The sequence below is a fragment of the Mirounga angustirostris genome, unplaced genomic scaffold, assembly GCF_029215605.1.
Source record: "Mirounga angustirostris isolate CCGP_5_RB_7025 unplaced genomic scaffold, mMirAng1.0.hap1 SCAF_5, whole genome shotgun sequence".
NCBI lineage: Eukaryota > Metazoa > Chordata > Mammalia > Carnivora > Phocidae > Mirounga > Mirounga angustirostris.
This window is the reverse complement of record NW_026991713.1, coordinates 172,634,636-172,649,424: the sequence shown is the minus strand read 5'-3', so window position 1 is coordinate 172,649,424 and position 14,789 is coordinate 172,634,636. Positions and strand designations below refer to the sequence as shown.

General features: G+C 58.3%; 2 protein-coding genes across 3 annotated transcripts; one reads left to right on the top strand and one right to left on the bottom strand.

Moving 5' to 3' along the window:
* Positions 1–124: 124 nt before the first annotated feature.
* PLOD3 (procollagen-lysine,2-oxoglutarate 5-dioxygenase 3) lies at positions 125–7,468 on the bottom strand. 2 transcript variants are annotated; one of them, XM_045875629.3, is made up of 19 exons: positions 6,963–7,467; positions 6,490–6,581; positions 6,224–6,360; positions 5,950–6,113; positions 5,686–5,798; positions 5,493–5,556; positions 5,066–5,163; positions 4,719–4,820; positions 4,393–4,518; positions 4,085–4,206; positions 3,651–3,755; positions 3,429–3,554; positions 3,005–3,146; positions 2,805–2,918; positions 2,535–2,603; positions 1,967–2,071; positions 1,291–1,437; positions 923–1,048; positions 125–564 (listed from the first exon to the last, which is right to left on the bottom strand). In XM_045875629.3, the coding sequence occupies exons 1-19, from the start codon at positions 7,075–7,077 to the stop codon at positions 409–411; spliced, it is 2,223 nt and encodes a 740-aa protein (XP_045731585.1). In that variant the 5' UTR covers positions 7,078–7,467; the 3' UTR covers positions 125–408. The 2 variants fall into 2 exon arrangements, with proteins under 2 accessions (XP_045731585.1, XP_064449267.1); XM_064593197.1 differs by lacking the exons at positions 125–564; positions 923–1,048; positions 1,291–1,437 and adding an exon at positions 1,474–1,780 and having other exon boundaries at positions 6,963–7,468.
* A 476-nt stretch (positions 7,469–7,944) lies between these two features.
* On the top strand, positions 7,945–13,730 carry ZNHIT1 (zinc finger HIT-type containing 1). The gene is made up of 5 exons (XM_045875632.3): positions 7,945–8,103; positions 11,808–11,978; positions 12,936–13,015; positions 13,154–13,323; positions 13,436–13,730. Exons 1-5 carry the CDS (start codon positions 8,082–8,084, stop codon positions 13,455–13,457), a joined length of 465 nt encoding a protein of 154 aa, XP_045731588.1. The 5' UTR covers positions 7,945–8,081; the 3' UTR covers positions 13,458–13,730.
* Positions 13,731–14,789: the final 1,059 nt, after the last annotated feature.

Here is a 14,789-nt window from a genome sequence, read left to right as displayed (position 1 = left end):
TCTGCTTTCTGCCTTTTCCTCTCTGTTCTTTTTCTTTGGAGTAGCTCCAGGTCTTCCCTCCGCTCTGGGGGCAGGAGGGATACGGGGTCAGCAGGGAGGGGAAAGACGAACGCGGACTCACGAGTTACAAATCCTCCTTTATTGGGAGGGAGGCTGAGAAACAATAATTTATTGTATGGGGAACCCCAGAAGCCTTCTCCCCATGAATCTTTGGGGACTGTGGGGAGGGGCAAGGGGGCTCCAGGAGCTTCCTGAGAGGGCCGTGTGTTGGGGGGGGAGGCGACACATTCAGTCCCAGGCACGCCGAACATCCACTCAGGAAGGGAGGCGCCAGACAGACCCCCATCTCCAAGGAGGGGGGCGCAGGAAGGCACAACGGCGGGGAAGGTTTGGCAGAGTGGTTGAGTGTCAAGGGTCGACAAAGGACACCATGATGTAGCGAGTGCCCCGAGTAGTGGGCAGCCCCTCGTGGTAGTGGGTGAGGCGGCCGGGGTGCAGGAGACCCCAGCCCTTCCGTGGGGACGAGACTATGCAGTCATAGCGCAAGAAGCGACAGCCACCTCCCTGGAAGAGGACAGGGGAACGGAAGTGGACAGTGAGCAGACAGGGGGCTGGGGGGCTGGAGGGCCACAGTGGGGAGGGAGGCAGGCACGGGGTTTTGGGGTGTTGGCACACAAGGGAGGCACGGGGGGGCGTGGCGAGGCACACAGCCTGGAAGAGGTCCAGGAGATGGCACATTCGAAGTAATTAGAAACGTGAAGAGGACGTGCCGTGGGGCAGGGCAGGTGACTGAAGGGTGTGTAGGGGTCATCAGGGGGCAGGAGAGCAAAGTCCCGGGGGCTCAAGTGTGTGCATGTGCGCACGCGTGCACGTGTGGAGGGGCCCTGCTGGTGCCCTGACGCGGGAGGGCGCTCGGGCTCACCTCATAATCCAGGCCCTTGTGGTTGAGGGCCACGTTGAGAGTGAAGGTGGACGAGTCGTGATGGGGCCGCAGAGCAGGCTGCTCGTCTGGCCGGTAGCGGACCACGAAGTTCATCACTGCCCGGGTCTGTGGAGACGTGATAGGAGACACTGGAGGGATGGCCGTGAGGTCCCGGGGGCCTTCTGAGGAGGGTGGTAGGGGGAGGGCCGCGGGGGTCTCTCTACTAACTCCTCCCGGCTGCCCTCCTGCGGAAGCCCTTTCCACAAGGCTCCGGATGCTATGGGGGCTGAAACGGCACCATGGGGAGACTTCCAGCCAGGACCCAGGTGTGGGAAGGTAGAAGCAGGGTAGCAGGAGTGGCGGCCCACCTTGGTGTGGTAGCCTGGGAACAGGCTCTCTGTCATGGGTCCCACATACGTCCTCAGCAGCTGCAGCCACTGGTCCTCATAGCCCACCTGCTTCATGTGGATGTCCACGGTGGGCACGTTCTCGTAGCCTCCCGCCAGCCTCGAGTCCTGTGGGCGGTGGGCACTGAGCCCCAACAGGGCCGCGCCAGCTTCCCTCTCCTCTCGCTCTCAGGCCTGAAAGCTTGTGTGACCCGGGTCTGGCAGCCTTGACCACTTAGCCTGACTCACTCCCCCTGGCCCTGAAGATGTTACCTCTTCTGTGAAGCCCCTCGGTCCCCCCACGTCTGGGCCAAAGCCCCGCCTGTGACTCCCACAGCATCTGGGCTGCCCGTCAGCCTTCAGGAGCAGGGCTGTTGTTACTGACTCTAGCAGGTGAGGGGCCGGAGGGCAGGGCTTGACCAGGACAGCTCAACGTGCCACATCGCCTAGGTCAGTAGCCAATGTCTGGGACCTGCATGCCCCAGGAAGGAGTTCCTGAATGAATGCACACGCACACACACGCAATTGTGCCCCCTGTAGGTCCCCCCTGGGGGTCCCCTTCTCTGCTCCCACTCTCTTGATTCCATTCCCCTCCATCACAGCCGCACCTCCCTCGCCCGGTGGCCCTCGCCTCCTCCCCTGCCCCGGCCCCTCTCACCTCGTGCCGGCCTCCTGACCACTGGCCGTAATGCTCCATTTCCTCTACCAGCTCGTCGCACATCTGGTCAGACAGCAGCGGGAACCAGTACACATCTGGGCACGGCTGAGGACCGACAGAGGAAGAACAACAGGGCCGGGGGATGCTTGCAGACCTCTCCGGAGGAGACAGGCAGCCAACCCAGGGGAGCGAAAGCAGGGAGCAGAAAGAGAAGCCGGGAGATGGGAGAAGCTGGAGGAATGGGGATCTGAGCATGGGGATGGGCCAGGAAAGGCAGGGCCGGAGAAGGTGGGAGCGGTGCAGGGGACCCAGCACAGAAGGCAGGAAGGTGCCAGAACCCCAGGTTTGGGGCTTCTTTACAAAACTGTCATTTTACCCACAACACTAATAGGCCCAATAAACAAGAAAGGATCGCTCTGATTAGCGGCAGGGCGGGGAGCCGAAGGCCTATCTGCTCGGCCTTTGCCTTTATCTGTCTGAGGGAAGTCAGTTTGGGAACCACTAATCCAGCCAGTGGACTCAGGGGCGGTGGCCACCAGGGCGGTCAGGGGTCCTGCTCGCGGCTCACCTGCTCCACAAGCCCCTCCCCTTCAAGGGCCCGGCTGTAGTTCTCATGAATGTACTGCTCCTTCCAGTCCTGGGGGAGGATGGGGAGGGGTGCGCACCTTGATGTGTGCCCTCTTCACTCCCTCCGGTCCCACCCAGGAAGCCCCAGCACCACGACCACGACCGCCTCTCCCCAGGCAGGAGCGGAGCCTGGAAGCGAGGACATGCGTGCGTGCGCCCTCCTATAGTGAAGGGCATGTCCTGTTCTCTGAGCAAGACGTTAGGCACTCACCAGGGGGTTGTCGAAGATCTGCCAGAGGTCAGGGTGCAGATGGTCGGTGTCATACCGGGAAGTGGCCAGGAGGCGACCAAATTCGTGCTGATTGCTGAGGTGGAGGAAGATGCCCTGGCAGGCAGGGTGGGGGGGGGTGTGAGGAGACACGGCTGGCTGCTTCCCAGCACCCTGGCTTCGGGCACCCGGGTCCCACTCACCTTGTCCCGCAGGCTCTTACAGAAGGCCATGTCTGGGTCAGTGTCACTGCCCGAGAACACCTCCCTCTGGGGCAGCTCTGTCCTCAGGGTCTCACCACGGATCATGTATGCCTGGGCTATGTAGGGCACATTCCACACGCCCCTGGAGGCACCCACACTGGCGTCAGCTAGGTGGGTGACCCTCCCCCAAGGCTGCCCAATTCAACCCAGGAGCCCCTTCCCTCAGGGCACCCCCACTCTCCAAGCCAGAAGGTCCACCGGCTTCCCTGTCACAACACCTCAGGCTGGCTGCACTGTCAGCCCGGTTCCACAGCTGTGCCCTCGCAACTGGCGGGGCCTCGGGCGCGGTGGGGGGGGGGGGGGGGCGCAGGCGTCTGCGGGCCCGGGCTGGAGGAGAGGGGCTGTGGCCCCCAGCAGGACTCACACTCGCTTCCGCTGCACCAGCTCCACGTAGTCCTCCGAGCGGGCATAGTACTCGTCGGGGCTCAGGGCTCCCCAGAAGTTGGACCACAGCTTCCCGTGCCTGGACAGCATGGGCGCTATCACCTTCCTGTGGACAGGCAGAGGTGAGCCCTGGGCCCCGGGAAGGAGGTGGGGACTCCCCTGAGACTATCTGGGGACCCTCTGGCCGAGCCGGGCAAGCGACCTGTTCTCTTCGATGAGGATGCGCAGGGTCTGCTGGTTGGTGATGACAGCGTCCGCATCCAGGCTCAAGTAGAAGTCGCACTCCGGGTCCTGCCGACAAGTGTCCCTGGAGGTGACAGATCAATGAACAGGGGAGCTAAAACAGGAGCAGGCGGGGGGAGGAGGGGACTGTGTGGCAGACAGGAGAACGCCCCCCACCACCTGCAGAGGAGGGGAAGAAGAAAGCGGGTAGAAGCACCGGGAGGAGAGGAGGAAGACTACGGGGGGAGGGGGGGTGTGCTTGCTTCCCCCAGACCCCGAGGTTCTCCTGGCTGGGGGGTGCCCCCGTGGAGGCTGACCCAAGCTGCATGGCACATGGAGAGGGAAGGGGTTGGGTGCAGTGGCTGGCAGCACCTCTCGGCCCTCACCCGTCCTCCCCGCCCAGTGCTCACTCACATGGCCATGTCCCTGGCCTCGCCTGGCGTCAGGGCCTCCTCCGGCCCCACCAGCTTCACAGCTGAGAAGTGGTCCTGGAGCTGCGGCCAGGAGTCTGCAATGTGGGGCTCGTGGTACACCTCCTGGAGACGGTGGGGGGGGGGGTGGGGGGTGGAGAGGGCAGAAAAGATGGCGCCCGAGGCCCAGAAGGGGGAAGGTGGTGAGAGAAAGGGTGTAGGAAGGAGTCTGGGTGGGTGGCAGTTCCAGTCGGGGCAGGGGCAGAGTCCCCTGGGAGGGCGCACAAGGGAGAGGTTGCTGGGGTTTCTCACATTGTTATGCAGGAAGAGGGTGACCCTGTCGGGGGGGTAGTCCAGGAGGAACAGCCGCTGCAGGAAGCGGGGCAGGAACGGGGTAGGTTGTTCTACAAATACAGCCAGAAGCACCCGGGGGGGAGGCTGGAAGATATGACACGATGGGGCTCAGAGGACAGCCCAGGCCCCCAAACTGGTGTGTCCTCCACCACCCTGCCAGGTTGGGAGTCCCCAGGAGCTCTGGCCCATGTGTTGCTGCCCAGCATGCTCTCCCTGCGCCCTCTGCTTCAGTGCCTGGTCCTGCCCACGCCCCCCCCCCCCGCCCCTCCCGCCCCCCTCCTCACCTGCCCCCCCGGGAGTGTCCTCCGGTCCTGGCCGCAGAACCCACAGCCTCCCTGGGGAGTCCAGCCATTAGGGACGTAGTTTCCCAGGTAATTCAGCTGGAGCTGTTGGGAGAGGCAGTGAGAGGAGGAAGCAAAGGAGTCCAGCGGCAGAGGTGAGGAGGGTCAGGTGGACAGGCAGGGGACAGGGCAGGGAGGGGAGAGATGGACACTTAGAACTTCTCCCGGCACCTCTGCCGCTGGGGCTGGGGAGGACTGGCTGCTTGGAAGGGCTAGAGGTACGCAGGGGCGGGGACCAGGTCTGACTGGGGCAGGGGTGGGGGGGCTGAGGGCATAAACCATCGGAGCACCTTAGTGGGACCGTTCCCATGGACCACGACGGGAAGTGTGTCATAGGCCACATTCCGGATGCGCACACGATTCCGATCAAACTTTAAAACCACCTCATCTGGGGAAGAAGAGCCCAGCTTTAGACTCTTTTCCTCTCACAGCTGCCAAGCAACAGATGCTTCTAAACATGGAGTGGGGCGGGGAGCCCATCCTTCTCCAGAGGATGAAGGACTGTGGCTCTAGGGGGCGGGGAGCGGCCACCGTCTCTCTCTTGAGGGTACTGACCAGACTCCCGCCACCCTGGGGAGCTCCACCCTACTACCCGGGTGACCTGGGCAAGTCACCAGCCCCTCAGGGAGGCATTTTCCTCCCCCGCAACAGGTGGCCCTCCCTTTGTAGGATTGTTGTGTTAAATAGAATCACAGAAGTAGAGCCCTTTTTCCTCACCTAAAGCCCCATTGAGGTTCTGAAAGATCCGGGATTTATGATCCAGATTAAGGCTGAGTTTCTCCTGGATGGGATGAGATGGGGTGGGCCATCATTTCCCACTCTTTCTACAGCCTCCCTAAAGCCCCATCCCCCTCATCTGCCCTTCAGCCCACATGGAGTTGCAAGTGCCCCCTCCACCGCTGCTCCCTACCCTAAGCCCAGGGTCCAGGTAGAGTCGCGTATAGAACAGCTGGTCATCATCGTCATCCTTGTACTTCCACTGGCGGACGACTTGGTGGACGGTGGGGGCAAAGCCAATGAATCCTGTCGGGGTGGGCGGGTGCTGACTCCAAGACTCTCGGGGTCCCAGGGACCCGTTCCCACTCCCCCTCTCTAGTCCTCGGGCCCCTGGAATGCTCCATGCCCCACCACTCTTGCCCCCCCCCCCCCCCGCCTTGGGCACTCTGCCACTCACCACCAGAGTTGAGGAAGCGCTTCCCCGTGCCCACCTCAGGGTACTGCTCTGCCAGGCCCCACTCGGGCCAGCAGAAGCCCTCCGCAGAGAAGAGCAGGCGGCTGCCACTCTGGACGAACTTCTTCAGCAGCTCCGAGGGGCTGCCAGCCAGAATCACGTCGTAGCTGGGTGAGGAAGAGGGGGCGTGAACGGGACGCGCCACGAGGAACCTCGGGCTCCTCACCCCCTCCTCCTGCTTGCCCCTCCCCCTGCTCCCCATCCGCAGTCCCTTTACCTGTCCACAAACATGATGACCATATCCTCCCGGTCTGCGTATTTCCCCATCTCCTTCTTCAGCCACCTGACCTTCTGTCCTCCACCAACCGTTCGGGCCACATCACCCCCTCGCCACTCCTCTCCCAGGCCCAGGGTCTGTCGGGGAGACCCGCCATCAGCCGGCGGGATGGGCCCTCCTGACCAGGCTCACCGTGGGGCCCCAGGCATCCAGCCCTCAGCCCACTCCCCCCGCCCCTCCTCTCCTCCCGCCCCTCCTCTCCTCACCCGCACTGTGTAGTTGAAGAACTCCGCGGACCGCAGGAAACGCCGGTATCCTTCCGTCTCGGCTGTGGCCACCGTGATCACCAGCAGCTTTTCTGTCACCAGCCGGGAATCGGCGCTCGGGACCCACTCAACCCAGCTCACCGCCCCCCGCGCTCCGCTCACCGCAGACCCCCTTGCCCTCCCTCCGACTCTGCTCCTGTCCTCTTTTTGTCCGATTCTCTCTTAAACTCTTCGCAACCGGGGGAACTTTGGCCCCAGGGGAGAGCTGCATGGGAGTAACACCCAGGAATTCGGGGTCAGTTCACATGTAGTCTGGAAACCCCAGCCCAGGGTGGGGAGGGCCGCGTGATTCGCCCTGTGGGGGGCGCACGGCGTGAGAGAGGCGGGCCACCCCCTCCAGGCCGCGACCCCTTCCCCGGCCCCGCGGGCAGGCACGCGAACCCGGCACCCAGTCGGGCTCCCGGGGCTCTCACCTGGGTTGACCGGGTCGCTGCCCCGGGGACGGTCGGAGGCCGAGGTCGCAGGCGGCGGCGGCAGGAGCAGCAGGAGCCCCAGCAGGAGCCGGAGTCCCGGGCCGGAGGAGGCCATGGCGGGGAGCGGGCGGAGACGGCACACAGGCCCGCAGGGCTCTGGGGCCGTGCGCCGAGATCCCAACTCCGGGGAGGGGCTCTGGGAAGAGGGACGGGGGCTGCGGGGCGGCCAGCCGCGAGGAGGAGCAGGGGCAGGGCGCCGCCCTGGAAAAAAGGCGTAGCCCGAGGCTACTGAGAACTCGCGGAGCGGGCGCCGCAGACAAGGCGAGGATTGTCCCCGGGCGTGAGCGCGCGGGCTGCGCGGAGCCAGCTGAGGGGGCGCCCGGCCGGGAAGCGGGGGAGGGGCGGGGGCTCGGGCCAGCGATCCGGAGCCGAGGACTTTGGTGAGAGCCAGCCCGGCGCAGCGCCTCCTGACACGTGAGGAAACTGAAACCCGGAGAGGGGAAGTGACCCCCTGCAGCTCGGCCGGGATGCGGAGGCGGGTCTTTGCCACACCCCTGCACGGAGCTGCGGGGCGGAAGGCTGGGAGAGCGCGGCGGTGGGGGCGCGCAGAGCGGGGACGAGTGGAGGAGCGGGCGGCAAGGAGGGAGAAGGCCGAGGAGTCAGCGGCCCCAGAGGCGCTGGGGGTTGAGGTTTCGGCAGAGGGTCCCCGGGGCCTCTCGGATTGCCCACTCAAGCCTGCCCACTTTGGTAGTCCAGCCCATCATCTCTACCTCCCCCGGGAGAAACTCCAGGGGTTGCCTTTGTGATGGTGGCATCTTCAGAAGGACGAGAGGAAAATGACATTTCTCAAAAGACCACTGGCACCACCTCTTTAAAGTGATCCATTTCGGGGGTCCCACAAAATACACAACTACACTCAGGCCGGAAGTGATTTTGCCCCTATAAAATATGGCGGAAAGCTTGCTCGTCTCCTGGGCAACACCACGTAAAGTGCGGACGCATAGGAATTCCATTGGGATTGCTCTGCGCGCGCGCTGCCGGAAGTGATGTCACCCCCTCCCGCAGCGGGTCGTTTAGCGCGCGTGCGCAGTAGGCTCTTCCGTCAGCTGTGTTGTGGAAATGGTGGAGAAGAAAACCTCCGGTATGTGAGCCCCTGGGACGTTGGCCCCCTACCTCCTCCCAGACCCGACCCTGGCCTAGGGGGTTCTCACCCAGTTATTAATCTTAATCCCTTCCCCCGCCCTCGGGTCCTGGCGTCGGGGTAGCCCCTTAGGCCATCCATTCATGTTGTATTGATGCCCGCTCCATGCCTGCGCTGGGGATGGAGAGAGGAAAAAGGTCCCCATCATCCAGAAGCTGGCTCTCTGGGAGGGGGACAGACACGCAGGCCTGCCTGCATTTCAGAGTGATACGTGCGACGGCAGAGGGGTGCATAGCTCCTGGGCGCGGGGAGGAGTGGCACCTAACTTGGCTTCTGGGACCGAGGGGACAGGGAAGGCTTGGAGGGAGAAAAAAATGCTTGGATTGAATCTTGAGAGTCGAGTCACGGTTTCGCTCAGTGCAGGTGCGCCGAGGCTCATTCCCGGCAGCGTGAACCGCGCGTGCAAAGGCAGGAGAGCGAGAAAAAGCAAGTCTCTTAGGAGGCCACGTTCACAGTTCGGGGCTTGTGGAGGAATAGTAGGAGAGTCTGGAGGGCTGGGGAGGGGTGCACTTGAAAGGCATTCTGTACACAGCCGGAGAGTTTCAGTTCTGTGGAGAACCACCAAACGGCTCTTTTAAGGCAGGGGCATAACCGAGACAGATATATCTTTTAGAAAGGCAGTTCTGGCTTCAGTACGGAGCAGCACTGTACGGTGGAACTTTCTAGAATGGTAGGAATGGTCTTAATCAGCACTGTTTAGCATGGCAGGCTTTAGCCACATGTGGCTTTTGAGCACGTGAAATGTGGCTAGTGCCACCGAGGAACTGAATTTTACATTTTATTTAATCTTACTTAATCTACATCGAATTTGAATGACCACGTGAGAGTCGTGGCAACCTTATTGTACAGCACAGGTGTACAGGCTGGAAGGCCAGTTAGGGAAGGATGGAGTAGTTTAGTCCCCCCCTCCCCCCACCAAGAAGAGATGTGGGTGGAACACTCAGCCAGATTGACTTTAATCAATCCAATCATGTCAGTCCTTTCTCTTTTTAAAGATTTTTTATTTATTTGAGAGAGAGAGTGAGAGAGAGAGAGCACAAGAGCGGGGAGCGGGAGAGGGAGAAGCAGACTCCCTGCTGAGCAGGTAGCCCAATGCGGGACTCGATTCCGGGACTCCAGGATCATGACCTGAGCCGAAGGCAGTCGCTTAACCAACTGAGCCACCCAGGCACCCTCCAATCATGTCAGTCCTTTCTTAAAAGGACTCTTTGCTGGATCTCCGTTTTTCTCACTGTAAATCCCCAAATCCAAATTCCTTTAGATACTTAAAGGTAAGATTTTTAATGGTCTGCCTGACATTATATCCACAGTCTCCCCCCACCCCACCCCAGCATACTTTATATAGCAGCCCTTCTGAGCTTTTTATAATTTATTGAAGGCACCACGGTCTCCCATCCAAGCTTTCTCTCATGCTGGTACAAAGGCCTGACACACCCTTCCCTCTTCCCCAACCAAGCTCACATCTATTCCTCAGTCAGATCTCAACCTAGACTTTCTTTCCTCTGGAAAATCTTCTGACTACACCAAGGCCAAGTTAGGTGTTTCTGGCATGTGCTCTAAAGCACTTTGTACTTCCTTGTGCGAGCATATACTATGCTGTACTCTGTGTGTTTATTTGATCATTTGTATTCCCCACCTGACTGTAAGCTCATGTATTCCCAGGGCCTAGCGCACTGCCGGGCACTTGGAGGGGAGGCAGTATGCAGGGATCCAGAGCTGGGCAGTTCTGGATCAGAATTCTGACCAACCACATACTAGCTATGTGAGCTTTGGACACGCTTCTTAACCTTTGAACTTCAGTAAGCTGGGGATGATAATCTCTCTCTCATAAGGTTGATAAAGGGTTAAAGCTCTTACACAAAGAGCTTAGTGTAGATGCTATTACTATGATTGCAGGCACTCAGTAAGTATTTGTTGAATGAATAGATATTTTGTGTAGAATTATCAGACCCTGATAAAGAGAGATAAAGAGAGAGGTTTAAAATAACTCCTGGGTTTCTTGCTTAGGATGTCTGTGTAGATGGTTCCATTTACTTAAAGAGTGTACAGGAGGAGGGGCGCCTGGGTGGCTCAGTTGGTTAGGCAACTGCCTTCGGCTCAGGTCATGATCCTGGGGTCCCGGGATCGAGTCCCACATCGGGCTCCCTGCTCGGCAGGGAGTCTGCTTCTCCCTCTGACCCTCCTTCCTCTCATGCTCTCTGTCTCTCATTCTCTCTCTCTCAAATAAATAAATAAAATCTTAAAAAAAAAAAAGGCATTTAAAAAAATAAAAGAGTGTACAGGAGGAGAAACGGACTTGGATGGGAAGATTTTAAATTTTGAGCTACAGCGTCAGTGGGGCCATCTCTGGCTACTCTTCTAAGCCTCTCATGTGGCCTACTCTCTCCCTGCTAAGAAGAGGGCTGTCCCCATCTCTTTCTCCATCTTTTTACTCTTCCTGGGATTTAAACCCCAAACATGGGGCTCTAACTCTCACCCAAAAGCGAATGACACCAAAAGTGGTGCTGTCAATTTTGAACTTTCTCCTGAGCCCCACAACTGTTGGCTGTTCAGTCAGCTGTAGGAAATCACCTGCTGACCTCACCGTTTTAAATCTCTCTCTTATTACCATTCCAGTTGTTCACTGGGGTCTGTTAATTCTGCACAAAATATCTCTTTATTAAACGCATATTCGGGGGTGCCTGGGTAGCTCAGTTGTTAAGCGTCTGCCTTCGGCTCAGGTCATGATCTCAGGATTCTGGGATCGAGCCCTGCATCCGGCTCCCTGCTCCACGGCAAGCCTGCTTCTCTCTCTCCCACCGCCCCTGCTTGCGTTCCCTCTCTTGCTGTGTCTCTCTCTGTCAAATAAATAAATAAAATCTTTTTAAAAAACGCTTATTCATTGAGTGTCTATAACCATAAGGAAAACCTGCAGTCATGTCAAGGAAGCAAATGAGAGCATTCTTTCCACCCAAGGGAAATAATCGGTACAGTCTCAAGGTGTCTTAAAAGGAGGATTGTAGAAATACACACTGGATTTGGTCCTATGAGGTCACTGGGGTCCTGAATGTGAATGGTTTCCACTGAATGGGAGTCAGTTTGCTGGGGGTTGAGGAGTGGATGGGAGATGAAGAAATGAAACATCCCACGGATCATTCTCTCAAAGATGAGTCACTGTGATGTTGGGTTGACATGTGAGAGTTTGGCAGGTTTTTCCAGTGAAAGGAAAATACCTGTGGGGGAAGAGGGGTTGAAGATGCAGGAGGGAGGGAAGGACTCGAGTTGGAGGTGAAGGGTCGGGTTTAGCAGTGGGACTTGGTGTGTGTGTGGGGGTGCATCCACTTGGAACAGAGGGAAGGTGGGTGCCCATACATTTATATTTGAGGGTGGGCTGAAAGATGAGCTTCTCTACATGTGGCCCGTGTCCCTTGTGGCAGGAAATGGGGTTGCCGAGGATGAAGGCGGGATGCATTAAAGTCCCAGTGGAGGCAGGAAGCCCAGAGTGTATCGTGGTCCCCGTCTGCATGGTTGTGTGATTTCTACCAGCTGTGAGAGGTCTCCAGGAGGCATTTCGTTGGTTGGGTCTGGGGATTGGGAGGAGAGGCTGAGGCCACCCTAGCTTCTCTCCTCCTGTGCCCCCATGATTCTGGCTCTGCCCCATCCAGTTCGCTCCCAGGACCCTGGACAGCGGCGGGTGCTAGACAGGGCCGCGCGACAGCGCCGCATCAACAGGCAGCTCGAGGCCTTGGAGAATGACAACTTCCAGGACGACCCCCATGCAGGACTCCCCCAGCTCGGCAAGAGGCTGCCTCAGTTTGATGATGATGCAGACACCGGTGAGGCGGGTGGAGGAGGAGGAAGGGCGGGAGGAAGTGGGAGGAGTCTGCCCAGCTCAGGACTGTAGAAGGACATCGGGCTGGGGGGTGGGCAGGTGACAGGGGAGCTCCTCTGGCTCTGCCTGGGCCTGGCTCCTGCGGCGGTGAGCCAGCCGCTCTCCCCTCTCTGCCTCTGCTTCCTCTAGCAGATGGAGAATACAGCACATGGAGGAGCTGAGCTCCCAGAGCCCTTCCAGCTCTGACACAAAGCCTTAGGGGGGCATGAGATGTGTGTAGGTGCTGGTTGGAGAAGTGAGGGGAGGGACACACATGGGAGGAAGAGGCCGACTTGGAACCCAGGGGAGCACGTGGGCAGGCAGTGGACTCATGGGTGTCGGGAATGAGGGTGCAGAGAAAGATGGGGTTTTTCTTGGCATGTGCCAAGTAACTGCAGTTGACCTTTGAACAGCACGGGTTTGAACTGTGCAGGTCCACTTGTACGTGGGTTTTTTATAGTCCTGTCCTATAAATGTCTTTTCTCTCCCTTATGATTTTTTTTCTTTTTTTTAAAGATTTTATTTATTTGACAGAGAGAGAGACAGCAAGAGAGGGAACACAAGCGGAGGGAGTGGGAGAGGGAGAAGCAGGCTCCCATCCGAGCAGGGAGCCCGATGCGGGCTTGATCCCAGGATCCTTAACGACTGAGCCACCCAGGCGCCCCTCCCTTATGATTTTCTTAATATTTTGTTTTCTCTAGCTTTGTTGTAAGAATACAGTCTATAATACATATAACGTATACAGTTTGTGTTAACCGCCTGTTTATTGTTATCAGTAAGGCTTCTGGTCAATAGTAGGCTATTTGGAGTTGTTTTGGGGGAGCTGAAAATTACACACAGATTTCTAACTGTGTGGAGGAGGTTGGCACCCCTAACCCCTTCGTCGTTCAAGGGGTAAACTGTAATTGCCCTTCCTTTGTAGGAAAGAAAAAGAAGAAAACTCGAGGCGATCATTTTAAACTTCGCTTCCGAAAGAATTTTCAGGCCTTGCTGGAGGAGCAGGTGAGGGGGGGAGGGGCTGGCCCAGCGAGTGGGAGGGCCCCACAGGGAAGAAATGAGCCCATAGAGGTCCTGGTCCTGGGTGGGTGTTTGGTACATGGGTGGGCAAGGAGTTGTGGACCCTTCCCCTTGTCTCGGCAGAACCTGAGTATGGCCGAGGGCCCCAACTACCTGACAGCCTGTGCAGGACCCCCCTCCCGGCCCCAGCGCCCCTTCTGTGCCGTCTGTGGCTTCCCCTCCCCCTACACGTGTGTCAGCTGTGGTGCCCGATACTGCACCGTGCGCTGTCTGGGAACCCACCAGGAGACCAGGTGAGCTCGGAACACCCCCTCCTCTCCCCTCTCCCCGAGGCCCACATCCTCTCCCTTGTAGCCCCGAGGGCCCCCAGACCCTCTCCTCATCCTGGGCTTCCTCTGCCTGCAGGTGCTTGAAGTGGACTGTGTGAGCCTGGGCGTCCCCGGAGGAGAGGGCCTTCTGCGCATCACCCCAGCCTCGGAGAGGGCTTGGCCAAAGGCAGAGGTGCTCTTCTGGACCTAGAGAGGAGCTGTTCGCTCACCCAACAGAGCTGTCTCTGACCTGCCAGGGAAGAGCAGTCTTACTCCTTACTCCCAGGACTGTGTGCAGGGAAGTGGGCTGGGCCCTCAGCGTGCTGTTGTAATAAAAGGTTTCATACCAGGAGGAGCCTGTTTGGTCACAGGTCTCCTGTCCTGCTCACTGCTCTGTGGCTTTTCCTTCTATCTGTCAGTCACCCCTCCCACGGTCTGCCTATCTGACCGTGGAAGATTTTATCCCATTCTCCTGCATCGCCCGTCTCTGCATTTGTTGGCTGCCGCTTGTTGTCATTTTTTGGTGATTTATTGAGTGTGTTTGCTTTTGCTTTTTGTTTCTCTAGTTCTTCTGAGTATCACTTGAGTGCCGCCAGGACTGGGTGACAGGGAAGTAGAGTGAGCTTTGGGGACGGGGGTAGAATGATACTGTGGAAGGAGCCAGCCCTGGCTTCGTCCTCTGGTCTTTAACCCAATGGAGAGAGCGACCCTTGTCCTTGGTGCCGCCGGTCTGAGGAGCAGTTGTCCCAAGGAGGCTGTTCTTACCGGGGACTGCAGTGTGTGAAATTATTAGTATCAGAGAAAACCCAGAAATTTCTGGGAAGCATGGGGGAATTCACGATATAGAGGCCTCTGTTCTTGGTGGCCCTGGATGCTGTAATTCTTTTCTTTTTTTCCTAAGATTTTATTTATTTATTTGAGAGAGAGAATGAGCATGGGAAGGGGCAGAGGGAGAAGCAGACTCCCTGCTGAGCTTAGAGCCTGACACAGGGCTCGATCTGAGGACCCTGAGATCATGACCTGGTGGAAGTCGGACACTTAACCGACTGAACCACCCAGGGGGCTCTGGATGCTGTAATTCTTACGTGGTATTAAAGCTTCTTACACTCATGCCTACTCCAAGTGGACTGCAAGCTATAAGCTCATAAAGCCCCTTGGAGTTGCTGTCTTAAGGCCCTGTACCCCGCTCGAACATAGCAAAGCAGATGCTTAGGACGTATTTGTTGTACTTGTTGAACAAATGACCTCAATAAGATATTAATGGGATCCAGCAAATTCCATGTTAGGCACCTTCGTGGGCTCTTCTCCCCGCTCTTGGTGCTTTACAACAGCTGGCCCAGATGTTCCCAGTGTCTTCCTTGCCCTTTCTCTGGAGACTTGAGGTTGGGTCAGAGGTGTTGGGGACAGCTCCAAGTCTGATGGTGAGGACACGGTTTGGGGACAGTCCCAAG